Source organism: Bufo bufo, chromosome 1, assembly GCF_905171765.1.
Source record: "Bufo bufo chromosome 1, aBufBuf1.1, whole genome shotgun sequence".
Lineage (NCBI taxonomy): Eukaryota > Metazoa > Chordata > Amphibia > Anura > Bufonidae > Bufo > Bufo bufo.
Genome location: NC_053389.1, coordinates 314279883 through 314301580, shown reverse-complemented (window position 1 = coordinate 314301580; position 21698 = coordinate 314279883). Strand labels below are relative to the sequence as shown.

Genomic DNA, 21698 nt, shown 5'->3' with positions numbered 1-21698 from the left:
TCAATGACAGGGGGGTGATCAGGGAGTCTAATATGGGTGATCAGGGGTTAATAAGTGACGGGGGAGTGTAGTGTATGTGTGGTGATTGGTGCTACTTACAGAGCTGCCTGTGTCCTCTGGTGGTCGATCCAAGCAAAAGGGACCACCAGAGGACCAGGTAGCAGGTATATCAGATGCTATATTGTAAATAGCGTCTGAGATACCTCTTTGATTGGATCTTTTAAAAATCTACAGCCTACCAGCCAATGATCGCGGCCGGCAGGCTGTAGATGAACTTCTGCACTGCGCGATCCTGTGAGCGCGCGTTCACAGGAAATCTCGGGTCTCACGAGATGACGCCTTTCGGCGTTAGTGTGACCTGGGAGAGCCGCCGCACTCACGGCTTTCGGCGTTAGTGTGACGGCAAGCAGTTAAAAATCTATCTCAAGGTAAGCCAACCAATAGTTGGTATGGAATCAGAGAAAAGTGTCTATCTCTACAACAGATTTATCATCCAGCCTGGTAAATCTGGTTCAGGTCTAGACAGCCTAAACTTATGACATCTATAGGAATAGTAAATCTGGGCCACAGTCTTTTGCATACAGCTCAGATAGCTTGCAGATGCACAGAGTGGAACGGTAACAGTTCTTTAATGCAAAAGTCAAAGAGGGAGACTTATTAAAACTGGAGTAAAGGAAAACTGGCTTAGTTGCCCATAGAAACCAATCAGTTTCCATCTTTCATTTTTCAAAGCTTCATTGGAAAATAAAAGGTGGAATCTGATTGGTTGCTATGGGCAAGTAAGCCATCTAATAAATCCACCCCCAAATCTCTTAAGTTAGTGGCCAGGCATCAAAGCGGCAGAGATCAACGCAGCCCATTTTATCTTTGGCAGCTTTGTTACTCAAGGGTTACTCATGTGATGTAAAAATGAACCAAGCCAGCAAAGGAAGCAATATGGACAATCACAACACATTAGTAATTGGCTTGTATTCCCTTCCTCTACAAATGCTATTTGCTGACGTGAGACAACCTCTTTAAATTTGTTTCTGTGGCATTTATTGTAGATGAAAATCTCTTGAAATTGTGTTATATATTCTCCTTGTATTAGGTAGTCAGAAGATATTAATACATTTGGGCCAGAGGCTGAGATTAAGCATTAGAACATACTAATCCATTGTAATTATTAATGCTCTGACATTTTCTTTTTACCATGGTTTGCTCGCTAAAGGTTATTGGGAGCTCCAGGCAGAATATTGTAATGTATGTAATGTACATACATAGACACACACAAAAACATAGCGCCAATTTCAACTATATCTGTATCCTCAGGATACGGATCTAGTTAAAAAGTATGACAATTTGCTCTCTGCGCCATCATTTAGGCTCTAGACCTGGCAACTACGAGAGACCTGGAGCACATAGAGGATGTCAGTGACACAATGACATCAATGCATTGTGCCACCTGTTCCGGGCCCTGGACAGCAGTGGAGAGGAATAGGACCAAGTCCTGTGCGCATCCTGGGAAAATGGGGTTACGTGAGTTTTTGTTTTGTTTTTTCATTTTATTGGTGCAAAGGGAGCATAAGGGGACCAGGGGGGACATCATTGTTACATGGGGGCGCAAATGGGAACATTAGCATTACCTGGAGGCACAAATTAGATATTACTATAATAGAGGGACTCATAGGGGAACTTTATTATAGCAACGGGGCACAAAGACGGACATTATTGTTCCATTCGGTGAAAATGGGGGCATTATTATTGTATGGGGCACAAAGTAGGACATTATTACCTCATGGGACACAAGAGGGGTCATTTATGTTGCATGGGGGTACACAGTTAATGTGTAGGGCACAAAAGGGGGGTTATTACTGTGTAGGGCACCAGGGGAAACATTATTACTGTCTGAGGCACTATGGATGACAAGTGTATAAGTGGGGAGGATACAGGAGAGTAAGATATCTGTGCGTTACATTCCGCAGACATATGTTGTGGTCTGGGCCAGATGAGAAAAAGGAAAATGAACGACTCCAATCAGAGACAACTGTAAGTTACTGGATATAACTGTCCTCAGTGTAATCACTCATATATATCCGGTAGGGCGCCTGTGTATCCACCACTCTATGGTCATTGTATGGTAAGCTGATTTTGGTCTTAGCACAGAGGTTTTTATGTGTGTGGTGATATTATCATCAGTTGAAACCAGAAGTTTACATACACTATACAAAAAGACACGTGCATGTTTTTTCTCAATATCTGACATGAACTCAGAATAAACCTTTCCTGTTTTTCGTCAATTAGGATTGCCATAATTATTATAATTTGCCAAATGCCAGATTAATGAGAGAGAGAATGTTTTAAGGCATTTTTATTACTTTTTGCAAAGTGAAAAGTTAACATACATTTCATTAATATTTGGTACCATTGCCCTTAAACTGCATGACTTTGGTCAAACGTTTTGGATATCCTTCCACAATCTTCTCACAATAGTTGGTCAGAATTTGGGCCCATTCCTCCTGATTAGAGTTGAGCGGACACCTGGATGTTCGGGTTCGGCAGGTTCGGCCGAACTTGAAAAAAAAGTTCGGGACCCGAACTTGACCCTGAACCCGAACCCCATTGAAGACAATTGGGACCCGAACTTTTGGGCACTAAAATGGCTCTAAAATAGTCCTGGAAAGGGCTAGAGGGCTGCAAAAGGCATCAAAATGTGCTTAAGAGCATGACAAACAAATGTGGATAGGGAAATTACTTAAAATAACATAAAATACAGAAAAATTAAAAATAAAAATAACTATCTGGATCTAGGAGTAGGAGGTTGAGGAGGTGGTGGATGGGTGGATGTGGCGGTGTAGGTTGATGTGGCGGTGTAGGTGGAAGCGGCGGTGAAGGAGGAATAGGTAGCCAACACTGATTTGTGATATTTTTTATTTTTAAATTGGGGTATCCCCCAAAATATTGGGACATATAACAAAATAAAACTAAGAATAAGTGCACTTGAATACAAGAATGGATGGTTGAGGCTGGTACAAATGTCTATTCTGCACAAGGTACGGACAAGTCCTGTGGGATCCATGCCTGGTTCATTTTAATAAACGTAAGCTTGTCCACATTGGCTGCGGCCTGTGATAATGCTCTCTGCCGTACTAAACACACGTTCACACTATACACTGGCTGCAGGGCAGGTCAGCACCTCCAAGGCTGACAAAGCTTTTCCACATTTTGGCCAGGGCCGTCTTTAATATTGATTGGACCCTGGGCAAGAATTTCCTTGGGCCCCCTGAAATGCTAAGGTCCATCCGTCTTCTTGAGTGATTATTACAGGGAAGGCAGGTTAGTTAGTGTACCCGAGCATTAGATTTTAAGACGCCTGTGGCCACCGCGGGGGCACAGGAGGCAGAAGCGCAGCTCCCGCACAGCCCGTCTTCCCTTTTCAAATAGAAGACGGGTGGCCCTTAGCAACGCTCATTTCAGAGAGCGCTGCTAAGGGCCATTTCAGCCACGGTTTTCTACTAAAATTAAACGTTTTGGCTAAATAAACTATATTCTAAAAATGTTACCTATCACTTGCCCTACACTTTAGCAAAAAAAATAATTAAATGGCAGTTACACTTTATGGGGGATCTGTGGATGACACACTGTTATGGGGGATCTGTGGATGACACTGTAATGGGGGATCTGTGGATGGCACTGTTATGGAGGGGGATCTGTGGATGACACATACCGTATATAGCATCCTATGCTATGTGTCATCCACAGATCCCCCTCCATAACAGTGTCATCCACAGATCCCCCATAAGTGTCATCCACAGATCCTCTTCCCCATAACCGTGCACAGATCCCCCTCCATAACAGTGTCATCCACAGATCCCCCCCATAAGTGTCATACACAGACCCCCCCCATAACAGTGTCCTCCACGGATCCCCCTGCCTATAACAGTGCCGTCATCCATAGATCCCCCTACCCGCCGCTCACAGTAGTATACATTTATAAACTGTAATCGGTATCCTGCAGACAGTAACTTTAACTTTAAAGGGACACTGTCATGCCCAATGAGCATTTTTAGCTATATATATATGCCGGCATAGGTCTTCTAATGTGTATTAAAAACATATAAGTATACCCCCTGTCAACCTTATAAATACAGTAAAATCATGTTTGATAACCTGATAGAATCGCTCTCCTTTGCGCCTAAGGCGCGGCGTTTCAGCTCCACTTGTGTCCAGCCAGCCCCAACCGCCGTTTTCAAGCACCGCCCAGCTCATCAATATTCACTTCGCTGGGCGGCTTCTGCAGCAAGACATGTAGTGGCTGTGATCACAATTTCACAAAGCCGGCGCCGGCGCAGCTGAAGCCACCTCAGAGATGTTTATGGGACGCAGGCGCAGTATCATTGTGGCCACTGGGAGTGCCGGGCAGAAGCTGCAAGTGAAACCGATGCCCATAGCTTTCTATTGGGCATGCGCGGGATCTCGGAGCGTCGGGGACAGCAGAAGCCGCCCAGCCAAGTGAATATTGATGAGCTGGGCGGCGCTTGAAAACGCTGACACAAAAAAAAAAAAAAATGGTCCGGGCCCCTTACTGGGGTATCGGCTTTACCCCCCTGATGGCGGCCCTGAGCGAGCCACACGCCGCTCGCTTGCATAGACAAGTGAATGTGGGATTTTGGAAACAGAGCTGCCTTGGGCCCCTAGGAGCAACTGGGCCCAGGGCAGCTGCCCTTTTGCCCTGCGGCAAAGACGGCCCTAATTTTGGCCATGCTAACCCTGCCTTCTCAGGTGCTGGTGGTGCCCCAGCTGCGTTGGCAACCTCTTCCTCTGCCTTCGCCCTGTGCTTCCACTGTGCCCCCGCTGTCAGGTGGGAATGCTATCATCAGCGTATCTTCCTATCAGTAACAGATGTTTTCACTAAATTTATTTCCCTGTCAGCAATGCAGAGCAGGGGTTCATTCACGGCAAAAGGGGGTTCATGTCACCCAGCAATACAACAGAGGATTTTGAGAGATTTAGTCTCCTGTCACCCAGGCACAGCAGGGGTTCATTCACGGCAAAAAGGGGTTCATGTGACCCAGCAATACAACAGAGGATTTTGAGAGATTTAGGCCCCTGTCAACAATGCAGAGCAGGGGTTCATTCACGGCAAAAGGGGGTTCATGTCACCCAGCAATACAACAGAGGATTTTGAGAGATTTAGGCCCCTGTCAGCAATGCAGAGCAGGGGTTCATTCACGGCAAAAGGGGGTTCATGTCACCCAGCAATACAACAGAGGATTTTGAGAGATTTAGGCCCCTGTCAGCAATGCAGAGCAGGTGTTCATTCACGGCAAAAGGGGGTTCATGTCACCCAGCAATACAACAGAGGATATTGAGAGATTTAGGCCCCTGTCAGCAATGCAGAGCAGGGGTTCATTCACGGCAAAAGGGGGTTCATGTCACCCAGCAATACAACAGAGGATTTTGAGAGATTTAGGCCCCTGTCAGCAATGCAGAGCAGGGGTTCATTCACGGCAAAAGGGGGTTAATGTCACCCAGCAATACAACAGAGGATTTTGAGAGATTTAGGCCCCTGTCAGCAATGCAGAGCAGGGGTTCATTCACGGCAAAAGGGGGTTCATGTCACCCAGCAATAGAACAGAGGATTATGAGAGATTTAGGCCCCAGTCAGCAATGCATAGCAGGAATTCATTCACGGCAAAAGGGGGTTCATGTCACCCAGCAATACAACAGAGGATTTTGAGAGATTTAGGCCCCTGTCAGCAATGTAGAGCAGGGGTTCATTCACGGTAAAAAGAGGTTCATGTCACCCAGCAATACAACAGAGGATTTTGAGAGATTTAGGCCCCTGTCAACCAGGCACAGCAGGGGTTTATTCACGGCAAAAGGGGGTTCATGTCACCCAGCAATACAACAGAGGATTTTGAGAGATTTAGGCCCCTGTCAGCAATGCAGAGCAGGGGTTCATTCACTGCAAAAGGGGGTTCATGTCACCCAGCAATACAACAGAGGATTTTGAGAGATTTAGGCCCCTGTCAGCAATGCAGAGCAGGGGTTTATTCACGGCAAAAGGGAGTTCATGTCACCCAGCAATACAACAGAGGATTATGAGAGATTTAGGCCGCTGTCAGCAATGCAGAGCAGGGGTTCATTCACGGCAAAAGGGGGTTCATGTCACCCAGCAATACAACAGAGGATTTTGAGAGATTTAGGCCCCTGTCAACAATGCAGAGTAGGGGTTCATTCACGGCAAAAGGGGGTTCATGTCACCCAGCAATACAACAGAGGATTTTGAGAGATTTAGGCCCCTGTCAGCAATGCAGAGTAGGGGTTCATTCACGGCAAAAGGGGGTTCATGTCACCCAGCAATACAACAGAGGATTTTGAGAGATTTAGGCCCCTGTCACCAATGCAGAGCAGAGGTTCATTCACGGCAAAAGGGGGTTCATGTCACCCAGCAATACAACAGAGGATTTTGAGAGATTTATGCCCCTGTCACCCAGGAATAGCAGGGGTTCATTCACGGCAAAAGGGGGGTCTTGTCACCCAGAAATACAACAGAGGATTTCGAGAGATTTAGGCCCCTGTCAGCAATGCAGAGCAGGGGTTCATTCACGGCAAAAGGGGGTTCATGTCACCCAGCAATAGAACAGAGGATTTTAAGAGATATAGGCCTCTGTCAGCAATGCAGAGCAGGGTTCATTCACGGTAAAAGGGGGTTCATGTCACCTAGCAATACAACAGAGGATTTTGAGAGATTTAGGCCCCTGTCAACAATGCAGAGCAGAGGTTCATTCACGGCAAAAAGGGGTTCATGTCACCCAGCAATACAACAGAGGATTTTGAGAAATTTAGGCCCCTAACACCCAAGCACAGCAGGGGTTCATTCACGGCAAAAGGGGGTTCATGTCACCCAGCAATACAACAGAGGATTTTGAGAGATTTAGGCCCCTGTCAGCAATGCAGAGCAGGGGTTCATTCATGGCAAAAGGGGGTTCATGTCACCCAGAAATACAACAGAGGATTTCAAGAGATTTAGGCCCCTGTCAGCAATGCAGAGCAGGGGTTCATTCACGGCAAAAGGGGGTTCATGTCACCCAGCAATAGAACAGAGGATTTTAAGAGATATAGGCCCCTGTCAGCAATGCAGAGCAGGGTTCATTCACGGTAAAAGGGGGTTCATGTCACCTAGCAATTCAACAGAGGATTTTGAGAGATTTAGACCCCTGTCACCCAGGCACAGCAGGGGTTTATTCACTGCAAAAGGGGGTTCATGTCACCCAGCTATACAACAGAGGATTTTGAGAGATTTAGGCCCCTGTCAGCAATGCAGAGCAGGGGTTCATTCACGGCAAAAGGGGGTTAATGTCACCTAGCAATACAACAGAGGATTTTGAGAGATTTAGGCCCCTGCCACCAATGCAGAGCAGAGGTTCATTCACGGCAAAAGGGGGTTCATGTCACCCAGCAATACAACAGAGGATTTTGAGAGATTTTTTCCCCTGTCACCCAGGCAGAGCAGGGGTTCATTCACGGCAAAAGGGGGTTCATGTCACCCAGCAATAGAACAGAGGATTTTGAGAGATTTAGGCTGCAGTCAGCTATGCAGAGCAGGGGTTCATTCACGGCAAAAGGGGGTTCATGTCACCCAGCAATACAACAGAGGATTTTGAGAGATTTAGGCCCCTGTCATTAATGCAGAGCAGGGGTTCATTCACGGCAAAAGGGGGTTCATGTCACCCAGCAATACAACAGAGGATTTTGAGAGATTTAGGCCCCTGTCACCCAGGCACAGCAGGGGTTCATTCACGGCAAAAGGGGGTTCATGTCACCCAGCAATACAACAGAGGATTTTGAGAGATTTAGGCCCCTGTCAGCTATGCAGAGCAGGGGTTCATTCACAGCAAAAGGGGGTTCATGTCACCCAGCAATACAACAGAGGATTCTGAGAGATTTAGGCCCCTGTCAGCTATGCAGAGCAGGGGTTCATTCACAGCAAAAGGGGGTTCATGTCACCCAGCAATACAACAGAGGATTTTGAGAGATTTAGGCCCCTGTCACCCCGGCACAGCAGGGTTTTGTATACGCCAAAAATGGTAAAATGTCACCCGACAATTGAAAATAAGATTTTTTTCAATTTAGGGCACTAAAATTGGCACTTTTTTAAATTAAAATGGTTCTAAAATAGTCCTTGAAAAGGCTAGAGGGATGTAAAAGGCAGTAAAAGTGTATTTAAGAGCATGGCAACTGCTCTGCAAACAAATGTGGATAGGGAAATAACTTAAAATGAAATAAAATAACAAAAAATAACTAATTATTAACCTGCAACTCAGAGAAGGAGGTGGATATGGAGTCGGAGGTTGAGGAGGCGGTGAATGTGGTGTTGTAGGTAGAGGCAGCAATGGAGGAGGAACAGGTAGCCAACAATGTTTTTTTTTTTTTTTTATTGGGGTAGGTAGCCCCCAAAATATTGGGACAAATAAAAAAAAAAAAGAAAACAAAGAATCATTGCACTTGACTTGAGTACAAGAATGTATGTTTGATTGTGGCATAAATGTCTATTCTGCACAAGGTACAGACAAGTCTTGTGGGATCCAAGCCTGGTTCATTTTAATGAACGTGAGCTTGTCCACGTTGGCTGTGGACAGGCGGCTGCGTCTGTCTGTATTGACGCCTCCTGCCGTGTTAAATACACGTTCAGAGAGTACACTGGCTGCAGGGCAGGCCAGCACCTCCAATGCATACAAGGCAAGCTCTGGCCATGTGGACAATTTGGAGACCCAGAAGTTGAATGGGGCAGAACCATCAGTCAGTACGTGTAGTCGTGTGCACAGGTACTGTTCCACCATGTTGTTCAAATGCTGCCTCCTGCTAACACGCTCCATATCAGCAGTTGGGGCCGGTTGTTGCGGCGAGGTGACAAAGCTTTTCCACATGTCCTCCATGCTAACCCTGCCTTCTGAGGTGCTGGCGCTGACACAGCTGCGTTGGCGACCTCTTCCTCCTCCCCTGCCTTCGCCTTGTGCTTCCACTTGTCCCCCGGCGTCAGTCGGGAATGCTCTCAGGAGCGCGTCTACCAGCGTGCGCCTGTAGTTGCGCATCTTCCGATCACGCTCCAGTGAGGGAATTAAGGACGGCACATTGTCTTTGTAACAGGGATCCAGCAGGGTGGCCACCCAGTAGTCAGCACACGTTACAATGTGGGCAACTATGCAGTCGTTGCGCAGGCACTGCAGCATGTAGTCGCTCATGTGTGCCAGGCTGCCCAGAGGTAAGGACAAGCTGTCCTCTGTGGGAGGCATATAGTCTGCGTCCTCCGTATCCCCCCAGCCACGCACCAGTGATGGTCCCGAGCTGCGTTGGATACCACCCCGCTGTGAGCATGCTTCATCCCCATCCTCCTCCTCATCCTCCTCCTCCTCGTCCTCCAGTAGTGGGCCCTGGCTGGCCAAGTTTGTACCTGGCCACTGCTGTTGCAAAAATCCTCTTTCTGAGACACTTCTAAAAGACTGGCCTGAAAGTGTTAGAGATGACCCCTCTTCCTTCTCCTCGTCCTGGGCCACATCCTCTTCCATCATCGCCCTAAGTGTTTTCTCAAGGAGACATAGAAGTGGTATTGTAAAGCTGATAACGGCGTTATTGCCACTGGCCATGTTGGTGGAGTACTCGAAACAGCGCAACAGGGCACACAGGTCTCGCATGGAGGCCCAGTCATTGGTGGTGAAGTGGTGCTGTTCCGCAGTGCGACTCACCCGTGCGTGCTGCAGCTGAAACTCCACTATGGCCTGCTGCTGCTCGCACAGTCTCTCCAGCATGTGCAAGGTGGAGTTCCACCTGGTGAGCACGTCGCATATGAGGCGGTGAGCGGAAAAGTTACGTTGTAGAGCAGACAGCCGAGCGGCGGCAGGATGAGAATGCCGAAAGCGCGCACAGATGGCCCGCACTTTATGCAGCAGCTCAGACATGTCGGGGTAGTTGTAAATGAATTTCTGCACCACCAAATTCAGCACATGCGCCAGGCAAGGGATGTGCGTCAAACTGGCTAGTCCCAGAGCTGCAACGAGATTTCGCCCATTATCGCACACCACCAGGCCGGGCTGGAGGCCCACTGGCAGCAACCACTCGTTGGTCTGTTGTTCTATACCCCGCCACAACTCCTGCGCGGTGTGGGGCCTGTCCCACCCCTGGCTGTGCTGAAGTTGGTGGTGAAGGTCTGTCGCTGACCGGATGAGGAGGAGGTGGAAAAGGAGGAGGAAGCCGAGTAGGAAGAGGAGGCAACAGGAGGCAAAGAATGATGCCCTGCGATCCTTGGCGCTGGAAGGACGTGCGCCAATCAGCTCTCCGCCTGGGGCCCAGCCGCCACTACATTTACCCAATGTGCAGTTAGGGAGATATAGCGTCCCTGGCCGTGCTTACTGGTCCACGTATCTGTGGTTAGGTGGACCTTGGCACAGATGGCGTTGCGCAGTGCACACTTGATTTTATCCGATACTTGGTTTTGCAGGGAGGGCACGGCTCTCCTGGAGAAGTAGTGGCGGCTGGGAACGATGTACTGTGGGACAGCAAGCGACATGAGCTGTTTGAAGCTGTCCGTCTCCACCAGCCTGAATGACAGCATTTCAAAGGCCAGCAGTTTAGAAATGCTGGCATTCAGGGCAAGGGATCGAGGGTGGCTAGGTGGGAATTTACGCTTTCTCTCAAAGGTTTGTGAGATGGAGAGCTGAACGCTTCCGTGTGACATGGTGGAGATGCTTGGTGACAGAGGTGGTGTTGTTGGTGGCACATCCTCTGTTTGCTAGGCGGCAGGTGCCAACGTTCCTCCTGAGGGGGAGGAAGAGGCCGAGGCAGCAGCAGAAGAGGGAGCAGGAGGGGCCTGAGCCTTTCTTGGTTTTGAAGGTGCTTACTCCACTGCAGCCCGTGTATCGCATGTAGATGCCTGGTCATGCAGGTTGTGCTAAGGTTCAGAACGTTAATGCCTCACTTCAGGCTCTGATGGCACAGCGTGCAAAACACTCACGTCTTGTCGTCAGCACATTGTGTGAAGAAGTGCCATGCCAGGAAACTCCTTGAAGCTGCCTTTGGTGTGCACTGTTCCTTTTGACGGTGTCCAGTAGCAGGCGAACAGTTTTGGCGACGGCTGCTCTGCTTTTGCACCCTGCTCCCGCTTTTGCTACGCTGTTGGCTTGGTCTCACCACTGCCTCTTCCTCCGAACTCTGAAAGTCAGTGGCACGACCTTCATTCCATGTGGGGTCTAGAACCTCATCGTCCCCTGCATCGTCTTCCACCCAGTCTTCCTCCCTGACCTCCTTTTCGGTCTGCACACTGCAGAAAGACGCAGCAGTTGGCACCTGTGTTTCGTCATCATCAGAGACGTGCTGAGGTGGTATTCCCATGTCCTCATCAGGAAACATAAGTGGTTATGCGTCAGTGCATTCTATGTCTTCCACCCCTGGGGAAGGGCTAGGTGGATGCCCTTGGGAAACCCTGCCAGCAGAGTCTTCAAACAGCATAAGAGACTGCTGCATGACTTGAGGCTCAGACAGGTTCCCCGATATGCACGGGGGTAATGTGACAGACTGATGGGCATGGGTTTCAGGCGCCACCTGTGCGCTTTCTGCAAAAGACTGGGTGGGAGATAATGTGAACGTGCTGGATCCACTGTCGGACACCCAATTGACTAGCGCCTGTACTTGCTCAGGCCTTACCATCCTTAGAACGGCATTAGGCCCGACCAAATATCGCTGTAGATTCTAGCGGCTACTGGGACCTGAGGTAGTAGGTTCAGTAGGACGTGTAGCTATGGCAGAACGGCCACGTCCTCTCCCTGCACCAGAGGCTCCACCAACACCACCACCACGACCATGACCGCGTCCCTTATTAGATGTTTGCCTCATAGTTAGCGTTCACAAAGCAAAGTAAAAAGTGGTTAAGTATGTTAAAAATAATTAACCGCCAATATAAACCCTAATGTAGGGTATTGCACTCTATTTTTTTTTTTTTAACTCTATATGACAGCGGTATTTGTGGCCTAAATGTGACACTCGCTTATGCATGTGTAATCACAGATGTGCAGTATATTAGAGGGATTTTTCACCCCAGTAACCAAAAAGCTGTATTTATGTCCTAAATGTGACAGTGACTTATGCACGTGTAATCACAGATGTTCAGTATATTAGAGGGTTTTTTCACCCTAACCAAAAAGCTGTATTTATGTCCTAAATGTGACAGTGACTTATGCACGTGTAATCCCAGATGTGCAGTATATTAGAGGGTTTTTTCACCCCAGTATGCCAAAGCCGTATTTATGGCCTAAATGTGACAGTGACTTATTCACGTGTAATCACAGATGTGCAGTATATTAGAGGGGTTTTTCACCCCAGTAACCAAAAAGCTGTATTTTTGTCCTAAATGTGACAGTGACTTATGCATGTGTAATCACAGATGTGCAGTATATTAGAGGGTTTTTTCAGCCTAACAAAAAAGCTGTATTTCTGTCCTAAATGTGACAGTGACTTTATGCACCTGTAATCCCAGATGTGCAGTTGTCACGGATGGTGTTGCAGAAAGCTGGAACTTATAAATAAACATCCGACTGGCTTGATCCCAAACTAAGGAGCATATGGGTGAGCCCTATAAAACCCTTAGAGCTCTCCCTGACTGCTATGCCCATGCAAAGATCTTTATGGTAGACGATTGCATGTCCACGTACCTTATACTATCTGACACCTGAAAACCCTATAATAGTGAGGGGACACGACCCCCGGCTCCCTGCACTTAATACGGACGGAGTCAGGGTCACCTACAATCAAGCCAGCAAGTAAACACAAATAAAGGAAACAGACTTATCTGAGGAATCAGAAGAAGGAGCATCCAGCAGTGAACAACTCATCCAGGAAGAAGTATAAACCGCAAAGTGAGGCAGTATGGGAGGGAATATAAAGTGAGACAATCAGTGCAAATAGATGACAGCTGGGAGAAGGAAAGGAGATGACAAAGTGAAACCAAAACAAAGAACTTCATGCAAGAGGTAGCGAAGAACGTCTAACAGACCTTCTCACAGAGATGGGGATGACAGCAGTATATTAGAGGGTTTTTTCACCCTAACCAAAAAGCTGTATTTCTGTCCTAAATGTGACAGTGACTTATGCACGTGTAATCACAGATGTGCAGTATATTAGAGGGTTTTTTCACCCCAGTAACCAAAAAGCTGTATTTCTGTCCTAAATGTGACAGTGACTTATGCACATGTAATCCCAGATGTGCAGTATATTAGAGGGGTTTTTCACCCTAACCAAAAAGCTGTATTTCTGTCCTAAATGTGACAGTGGCTTATGCACGTGTAATCACAGATGTGCAGTATATTAGAGGGTTTTTTCACCCCAGTAACCAAAAAGCTGTATTTCTGTCCTAAATGTGACAGTGACTTATGCACATGTAATCCCAGATGTGCAGTATATTAGAGGGGTTTTTCACCCTAACCAAAAAGCTGTATTTCTGTCCTAAATGTGACAGTGACTTATGCACGTGTAATCCCAGATGTGCAGTATATTAGAGGGTTCTTTCACCCTAACCAAAAATATGTATTTCTGTCCTAAATGTGACAGTGATTTACGCACGTGTAATCCCAGATGTGCAGTATATTAGAGGGTTTTTTCACCCCAGTATGCCAAAGCTGTATTTCTGGACTTGCAGATAGCCTATGCTGGTGCACTATCGTTGCATAAAATGGCTGCCGATCATGTATTGTTATTGACTAACTGAAGAAAAAAAAGTTCGTTTTCAGCAGTAGTTGGCTCAGGGCAGGCTTAAAAAAATTGTGCACTGCACCCACAAAACACTTTTTCTGTAGATCGCTGAGTACATAAACCAGTTCTTGATCAGATTTCTCCCTGATCTCTCCCTCACAACAGCTGCAGCCTCTCCCTACACTAATCCGAGCAGAGTGATGGGCGGCACTACGTGACTCCAGCTTAAATAGAGGCTGGGTCACATGCTGCAGTTGGCCGATCACAGCCATGCCAATAGTAGGCATGGCTGTGATGGCCTTTTGGGGCAAGTAGTATGACGCTTGTTGATTGGCTGCTTTGCAGCCTTTCAAAAAGCGCCATAAAAATCGCCGAACACCGAACCCGAACTTTTACGTAAATGTTACGAAAACCCTAAAGTTCGGTACGAACCCGAACTTTACAGTTCGGGTTCGCTCAACTCTACTCCTGATAAAACTAGTGTAACTGAGTCATGTTTGTTGGTCTCCTTGCTCGCACCTGCCTTTTCAGCTTTGCCCAAAAATTTTCAATAGGATTGAGATCAGGGCTTTGTGAAGGTCACTCCAAAACATTGACTTTGTTATCCTTAAGCCATTTTGTAACCAGTTTCGCAGTATGCTTCGGGTCATTGTCCATTTGGAAGACCCATTTCCGCCCAAGCTTTAACTTCGTGGCTGATGTCTTGAGATGTTGCTTCAGTATTTCCACATAATCTTCTTTCCTCATGATGCCATCTATTTTGTGAAGTGCACCAGTCCCTGCTGCAGCAAAACAACCCCACAACATGATGTTGCCACCCCCATGTTTCACAGTTGGGATGGTGTTCTTAGGCTTCCAAGCTTCTCCCTTTTTCCTCCAAACGTAACGATGGTCATTATGGCCAAAAAGTTCCATTTTAGTTTTGTCAGACCACAGGACATGTCTCCAAAAATGTAAGTCTTTGATCCTGTATGCATTTGCGAACATTAATCTGGCTTTTTTTATGTTTCTTTTGGAGTAATGGCTTCTTCCTGGCAGAGTGGCCTTTCAACCCATGTTGATACAGTACTCGTTTCACTGTTGATATTGACATAATCTTACCAGCTTCCGCCATCATCTTCACAAGGTCTTTTAGTTTTTGTTCTTGGGTTGATATGCACATGTCCAACCAAAGCATGTTCATCACTTGGACACAGAACTGAGCGGTATGATGGCTGGACATTCCCATCTTGTTTGTACTTGCGCATAATTGTTTGTACAGATGAACGAGGCACCTTCAGGTATCTTGAAATTGCACCCAAGGTTGAGCCAGACTTCTGCAAGTCCGCAATGCTCTTCCTGATATCTTGACTGATTTATTTAGACTTTCCCATGATGCTACACAAAGAAGCATTGTGTTTCAGGTATGCATTTACATACATCCACAGGTGTGTCTCTAATTACCTCAGATGTGGCCAACAAACCGAATAGAAGCTTCCAAACACATGACATCATCATATGGGCAGTCCAGAATTGTTTAAAGGCATAGTAATCTTAGTGTATGTAAACTTTTGACATTGCAGAAAGTAATAAAAATGCCTTATACATTCTCTCTCTCTCTCTCTCTCTCTCTCTCTGTAGAACATAATTGGTACAGTGTCATGGAAAAGTCAACTGTAATCTTGTAGGGTAACTAGGCATCAAGTGTTAGATTCTTCTGTACTGCCTCCATATGAAATAAAGCATTATATAGCAGTGTTCCTCAGGGCCCACCTGCTAGCCATGTTTTCAGGATTTCCTTGGTATTGAGCAGATGATACAGTTGGTATCAATGCATCAGGACTTACCACAGGTATCCATTCTGTGGGACATTCTCAAATCATGACCGCCAGGTGGGCCCTGAGGACTGGAGTTGAAGAACACTGTTATGTAGTTTTAACTGAAAATGGCCACCAGAGAAAGAGAGATGCTTTTGTAAAACAATTATACTTCAAAGCTACAAACAATTTTGGCTCCAAGGATATAGGCCATTAGATAATGTCATGTAGTATTAACATTCATGGGTGGCCCAGTGGTTATCACTGCTGCCTGAGTTTTATTCCACTAAAGGACACCATGTAAATCGAGTGTGTATGTTATCCCACATGTTTGTGTGGCTTTCCTCTTGGCTCTTCATTGCTTTTCCACTGCAAAAATATGCAAACAGGTATCTCCCAGGGAAAGAGAAACATCTTGCTAACGCCACCTTTTTAAAGTGGCTGCCTATTTTCCGTTGTCATGTCCCAAAGCTTGTTAAAAATTCGGACTTTGACTTATAGGGATATATTATTTTCCCATGGAGCATTGCCACTAAGTGTCCATAACATGAAGCAATTCCAGTAAGTCTCCATACACAGCTGGTTCTTTAAGGAGAGCCAGTACCCTAGCTAAGCCACTGTAAAAACATATTAATAGGTTAATTGGTTTGGGTGAAATTGACACTAGTGTGTGAGATAGGGATGTATTTAAGTCTCATTGGCATCAGGGACTGATGTGATTGATGAGAATCTCTGTACAGCGCTTAATATCTTGTCAATGGAAATAAATACAAATAGAATTTCATTACCAACTTTCTCTTCATACCAACAGATAAACATGGAAGACGGACATAATACAAGAGATTGGCCTAAAACTGCACAGCAGAGCCCTTACATGCTCTTCCTACTGGTTCTGGTCTTCTTCATCACAGGACTTCTAGGTTTTATGATATGTCATATCCTTAAGAAGAAAGGTTACCGATGTCGGACATCACCTGAGGAAGACTACGAGACAAAGGATGAGGAAAAAATTAACCAAGACAGTGAGTTGTGAAATGTTGATGGTTGCACTGTAAGATCCAATAGTTGCTTTACCAGAGAAGATGAACTACTGTAGATACTTTAGTTGTTTATACAGATGCAAAGTGAGTAGTTCATACCAAGTAGGTGAGAATTCTTTCCCTAGGATAATAATGGGCACTGTTTTTGTGGTATAGTAGTAACACCTTGCTTAAGCTACCTAGATTGTTAAGGCCGCCACTATCCACCACTGTAATACGTTATACCTTTGGGTGTAAGTAATGTTAGGTATAGATTGGGGAGTATCGTATGTCGGTAGTTTTTATTGAACAGTATTCTGATATGTATTATAATGACATAAATATTCAGAAGAAAAAGAGTTACAAAGAAACTGCACTACTGTTGAGGTTAGGGAATGAGAACATGCACAGTGATGTAGCTAGTGAGAATGTGTCCCAGGTAATTGAATGTGGGGATGGTATTGGACTGAGCAGAGGTTAACACGGCTTCAATAATAATGGGGTATACATACTATTTTGGCAGCAGACTCGCATTGTATGGTGGAGGAAAACGTGACTGTCACCCAGGACGAGACCAAATATTTGGGCTACTAAAATATAAATCTCACTTTGTGGGAGTTGGTGACTCGGCTGAATTTGTGCCCTAGGTAAAATAAAACCTAATTTGGTGTGATGCAAGACCAAGGTCTTAAAGTCGTGACAGTAATAACACATTACTGCATGAAAGAGGTGAAGGGGAACGAAAGAAAGTAGAGAAAAAATTAAAATGGGAAAGAAGGACAAGGAAAAAATAGAAGATGAATAAAATGCTGGGGAGAAAGGGGTTAAGGAAGGATGAGGTGAAGAGGTCTCATCTACAGATTTATGGCATGGATTAGAGTTAGAGAGAATAGGACCATGAACAACAAGCAAAGTAGGCCTTTGAAAACTGTACATTACAGATAGATAGATAGATAGATAGATAGATAGATAGATAGATAGATAGATAGATAGTCCACCCCTCACATTTTTGTAAATATTTTATTATATCTTTTCAGAAGACAACACAGAAGATATGACACTTTGATACAATGTAAAGTAATTAGTGTACAGCTTGTGTAACATAATGGAGCTGATTGATGTTAGAGACCTTGTGCTCCTTCACCTTCCATCTGAGGATGCCCCACAGATGCACAATAGGGTTTAGGTCTGGAGACATGCTTGGCCAGTTCAGTATCTTTAACCTCAGTTTCTTTAGCAAGGCAGTGGTCGTCTTGGAGGTGTGTTTGGAGTCATTGGGATTCTCTTGGAATACTTCCCTGCAGCCCAGTTTCCAAAGGGAGGGGATCATGCTCTGCTTCAGTATATAACAGTACATGTTGGCATTCATGGTTCCCTCAATGAACTGTAGCTCACCACAGCTGGCAGCATTCATGCAGCCCCAAACTATGACACTCCCACTACCATGCTTGACTGTAGGCAAGACACATTTGTCTTTGTACTCCTCACCTGGTTGCCGCCACACACACTTGACACCATCTGAACCAAATAAGTTTATCTTGGTCTCATCAGACCACAGGACATGGTTCCAGTAATCCATGTCTTTATTTCTGCTTGTCTTTAGCAAACTTTTTGCAGGCTTTCTTGTGCATCATCTTTAGAAAAGGCTTTCTTCTGGGACGACAGCCATGCAGACCAATTTGATGCAGTGTATGGCGTATGGTCTGAGCACTGACAGGCGGACCCCCCACCCCTTTAACCTCTGCAGCAATGCTGGCAGCACTCATACGTCTATTTTGAAAAGACAACCTCTGGATATGACGCTGAGCACGTCCACTCAACTTCTTTGGTCGACCATGGCGAGGCCTGTTCTGAGTGGAACCTGTCTTGTTAAACCACTGTATGGTCTTGGCCACCATGCTGCAGCTCAGTTTCAGGGTGTTGGCAATCTTCTTATAGCCTAGGCCATCTTTATGTAGAGCAACAATTCTTTTTTTTAGATCCTCTGAGAGTTCTTTGCCATGAGGTGTCATGTTGAACTTCCAGTGACCAGTATGAGAGAGTGTGATAATACCAAATTTAACACACCTGCTCCCCATTCACACCTGAGACCTTGTAACACTATCGAGTTACATGACACTGGGGAGGGAAAATGGCTAATTTGGCCATTTTCACTTAGGGGTGTACTCACTTTTGTTGCCAGCGGTTTAGACATTAATGGCTCTGTGAGTTATTTTGAGGGCACACCAAATTTACACTGTTATACAAGCTGTACACTGACTACTATACATTGTATCAAAGTGTCTTATCTTCAGGCTTTCCCCAATGAAAAGATATAATAAAATAATGACAAAAATATGAGGGGTGTACTCACTTTTGTGAGATACTATAGATAGATACAGATGTATCCACACTTACTTTTTTAATAAGATTAACGACTATGAAGTAAATGTAATACAATATCACAACATGCTAGCAAAACTCTTGACAGGCTGCAACTCACGGCACAACATATGGGTGACTGCATAAAAACACTTTAAAATAGACATTTTGTGACAGAGTATCTTTGGGATTTCCAGGAAAACAGTGGCCATGGGCAAACAGCCACCACGTAAAACCAGACCTGCACATGACACTAGTCCAGAAAGGTCAGGCCAGCTGTAGAGGTAGCATAGAAAACAGTGTCACTCCATTCTCAAGACATCTTCAAATTTGATGACTGGCCTGGTTGACATTTTTTTCAGTGTTATGTGATCGTCTAGTTACCGTAGGTCCATTACTTGATGGTAATTAGATTGTATCTCAGCCGGATACCAATATTTCTTCTTTATAATTAGTATTAATGATCAAATTGACATCTAATGTGCATTAAATAAACCATCGCAGAAAACTTTATCTTGACTTTCAATGGCTTTTTTGTGTTAAATGTCAATTTAAAAATGGCTGTATCCACAGTGATAAATCAAATGGAATTTTTCACTATAACAACTTTCATTGATCAGTTTGTGTATTAAATGGACTGGTAATTATATTATATCCACCATTACTGTGGAATGGGAACTCTGAAAGACAAATGGAGAAAAAAAGCTGATTAACAGCTGCTGAACCAAATGCATTTTAAATCTCTAAAAGCGAGCAGTTTCTATATAAAGCCGTTTATGTATTAAAACCACTTGCATTGATTTTTTTCTCGTATACAGTTACTGAAGAGATGTCCAACGAAGATACAGTAGAACGTATAGTCAAGTGTATTATTCAGAATGAAGGTTGGTATTTAAATTGTTGTGTTTTTGACATAACATACTCTAAATTGCACATTAAGTTCATTTTTTATTGCTTTTTAAGCAAATGCAGAGGCCCTCAAGCAGATGTTGGGGGACAATGAAGGAGAGGTTCAGATTGCTCCTGGGTAAGAACAATTTTAATTATATAGCATAAGATGGCAACTATGAAAGGGATTGTCTGGTTTTTCAGTGCATTCTTGTTAAAAGGATACCATCAATGATTAGCTAATCAGATAGTATCCTGCTGATGAGACCTCCAGTGATCAACTGTAATCTGAGATGGAATTCTGCAGCAAGTGTTCCCCTGCAGCACCCCCACAGGGGTAATCAAGCAGTACACAGTTTCCACGTGCTGGCTGTGTAGTGCTTGGAGGTGTTTGAACAACAGTCTTTGTGTCTATTCTCTCCTTTGGTTAACCCGTTAGTGACCCTCAATACGTCTTTTTATGACAGTCACTAATAGGCCTTAGGCTAGGCCACAACCTGTTTACATCTAGTCTAAGCATTGCACGGATCTCCCATTCAGCAGAGAGCTGGGACTGAGCTCTCACATGAAAGCCAGGCTCCTGCTGTAATGGCCCACATCAGCGTTTAACCTCAGTAGCGACTGTGGCATCTAAATGGTTTAGAGGGAGGGAGTGCCAATGCAGGCCTGCCCACAGTATATACATATCAGGCTGGGCCTCTCTAGCACTGACAGTATAATACACTGTACTGCATAAGCAGTAGGGTGTATTATAGAAGCAATCAAAAGATAACCTATTAAAGTCCCCTTGTGGGATTAGTAAATGGTTAAAAAAACGAAACGTTTTATTAAATAACAAAAAACTCCAAGATAACAAATACACCCTGTTTGCATTGAACAAAAGCTTTTCAAAGGCAAAAATTGCAAAAGAAAAATCCCCTTTACATATTTGGTATTGCCACATCAGTAACTACACAGTTGTCATGTAATTTATACTGTACTGTGAACAACATAAAAAAAAAAATAATATATAGGTTATTCCAGAATTGCTGCTTTTGGATTATTGGCCACAAAAAAAAATGAATAAAAAGTGGTATGCACCCTAAAATGATACCAATAAAAACTACAAGTTTTCACACAAAATTCAAGTCCTCACATAGCTCTGTGGAACGAAAAGTAAAAAAAAAAAAATATGGGTTTTGGGATGCAACAATGCAAAAAACATTTCCTTTTTTAAAAACCGGGGGTTGTTATTCTGCAAAAGTAGTAAAATGTGGGGAAAAAAACATATTTGGTATTGCTGTAATCGTACTGAGCCAGAGATATCAAGTTATTATATTATCTATACTGAAAAATGAACAGCACAGAATTAATAACATAAAAGTGTTGGTATTGCTGTATTTTTTCCCATTCCCCAAAACTTAAAAGTATCAATAAGTTATGAGTACCCCCAAAATGGTGCCCTTAAAAATGACAGCTTGTCTCTGATACTACAACAAGATCTCATACGGCTCTGTGCAGGATACAAGAACGCGGTGTGCTACATTTTTGTATCCTTTTTTTGCTAACGTGTACGTCAAACGGAGGCATAAAATCTGATGTGAAACCACCCTTAGTCACTAAGGTCCAAAACAGGCCAGTCACTAAGGTCTTGAACAGTGGATTCTCCTATTTGAACTCAGGCTACTTTCACATTAGCTTTTTTGCGGATCCGTAGTGAATCTGCAAAAACGCTTCAGTTACAATAATACAACCGCATGCATCCGCCATGAACGGATCCGATTGTATTATGTCTTCTATAGCCATGATGGATCCGTCTTGAACACCGTTTTCTATTGTGCCAGAGAAAACGATCCGTCTTGCTCCGCACCACATCGCGGACATAAAAACGCTGCTTGCAGCGTTATTCTGTCCCCGATGGGGAAGCAACCAA

The 21698-nt window shown here is 44.8% G+C and overlaps 1 protein-coding gene across 3 annotated transcripts in view; it reads left to right on the top strand.

Moving 5' to 3' along the window:
- Positions 1 to 21698, top strand: part of RELL2 (RELT like 2) — a 119232-nt gene that overhangs the window by 70483 nt on the left and 27051 nt on the right. For all 3 annotated transcript variants that reach the window (XM_040441165.1, XM_040441173.1, XM_040441181.1), the window contains exons 2-4: positions 16330 to 16540; positions 19717 to 19782; positions 19862 to 19925. In XM_040441165.1, coding sequence (XP_040297099.1) covers positions 16336 to 16540; positions 19717 to 19782; positions 19862 to 19925 — 335 coding nt within the window. In that variant the 5' untranslated portion in view covers positions 16330 to 16335. The remainder of the gene's footprint in view (positions 1 to 16329; positions 16541 to 19716; positions 19783 to 19861; positions 19926 to 21698) is intronic.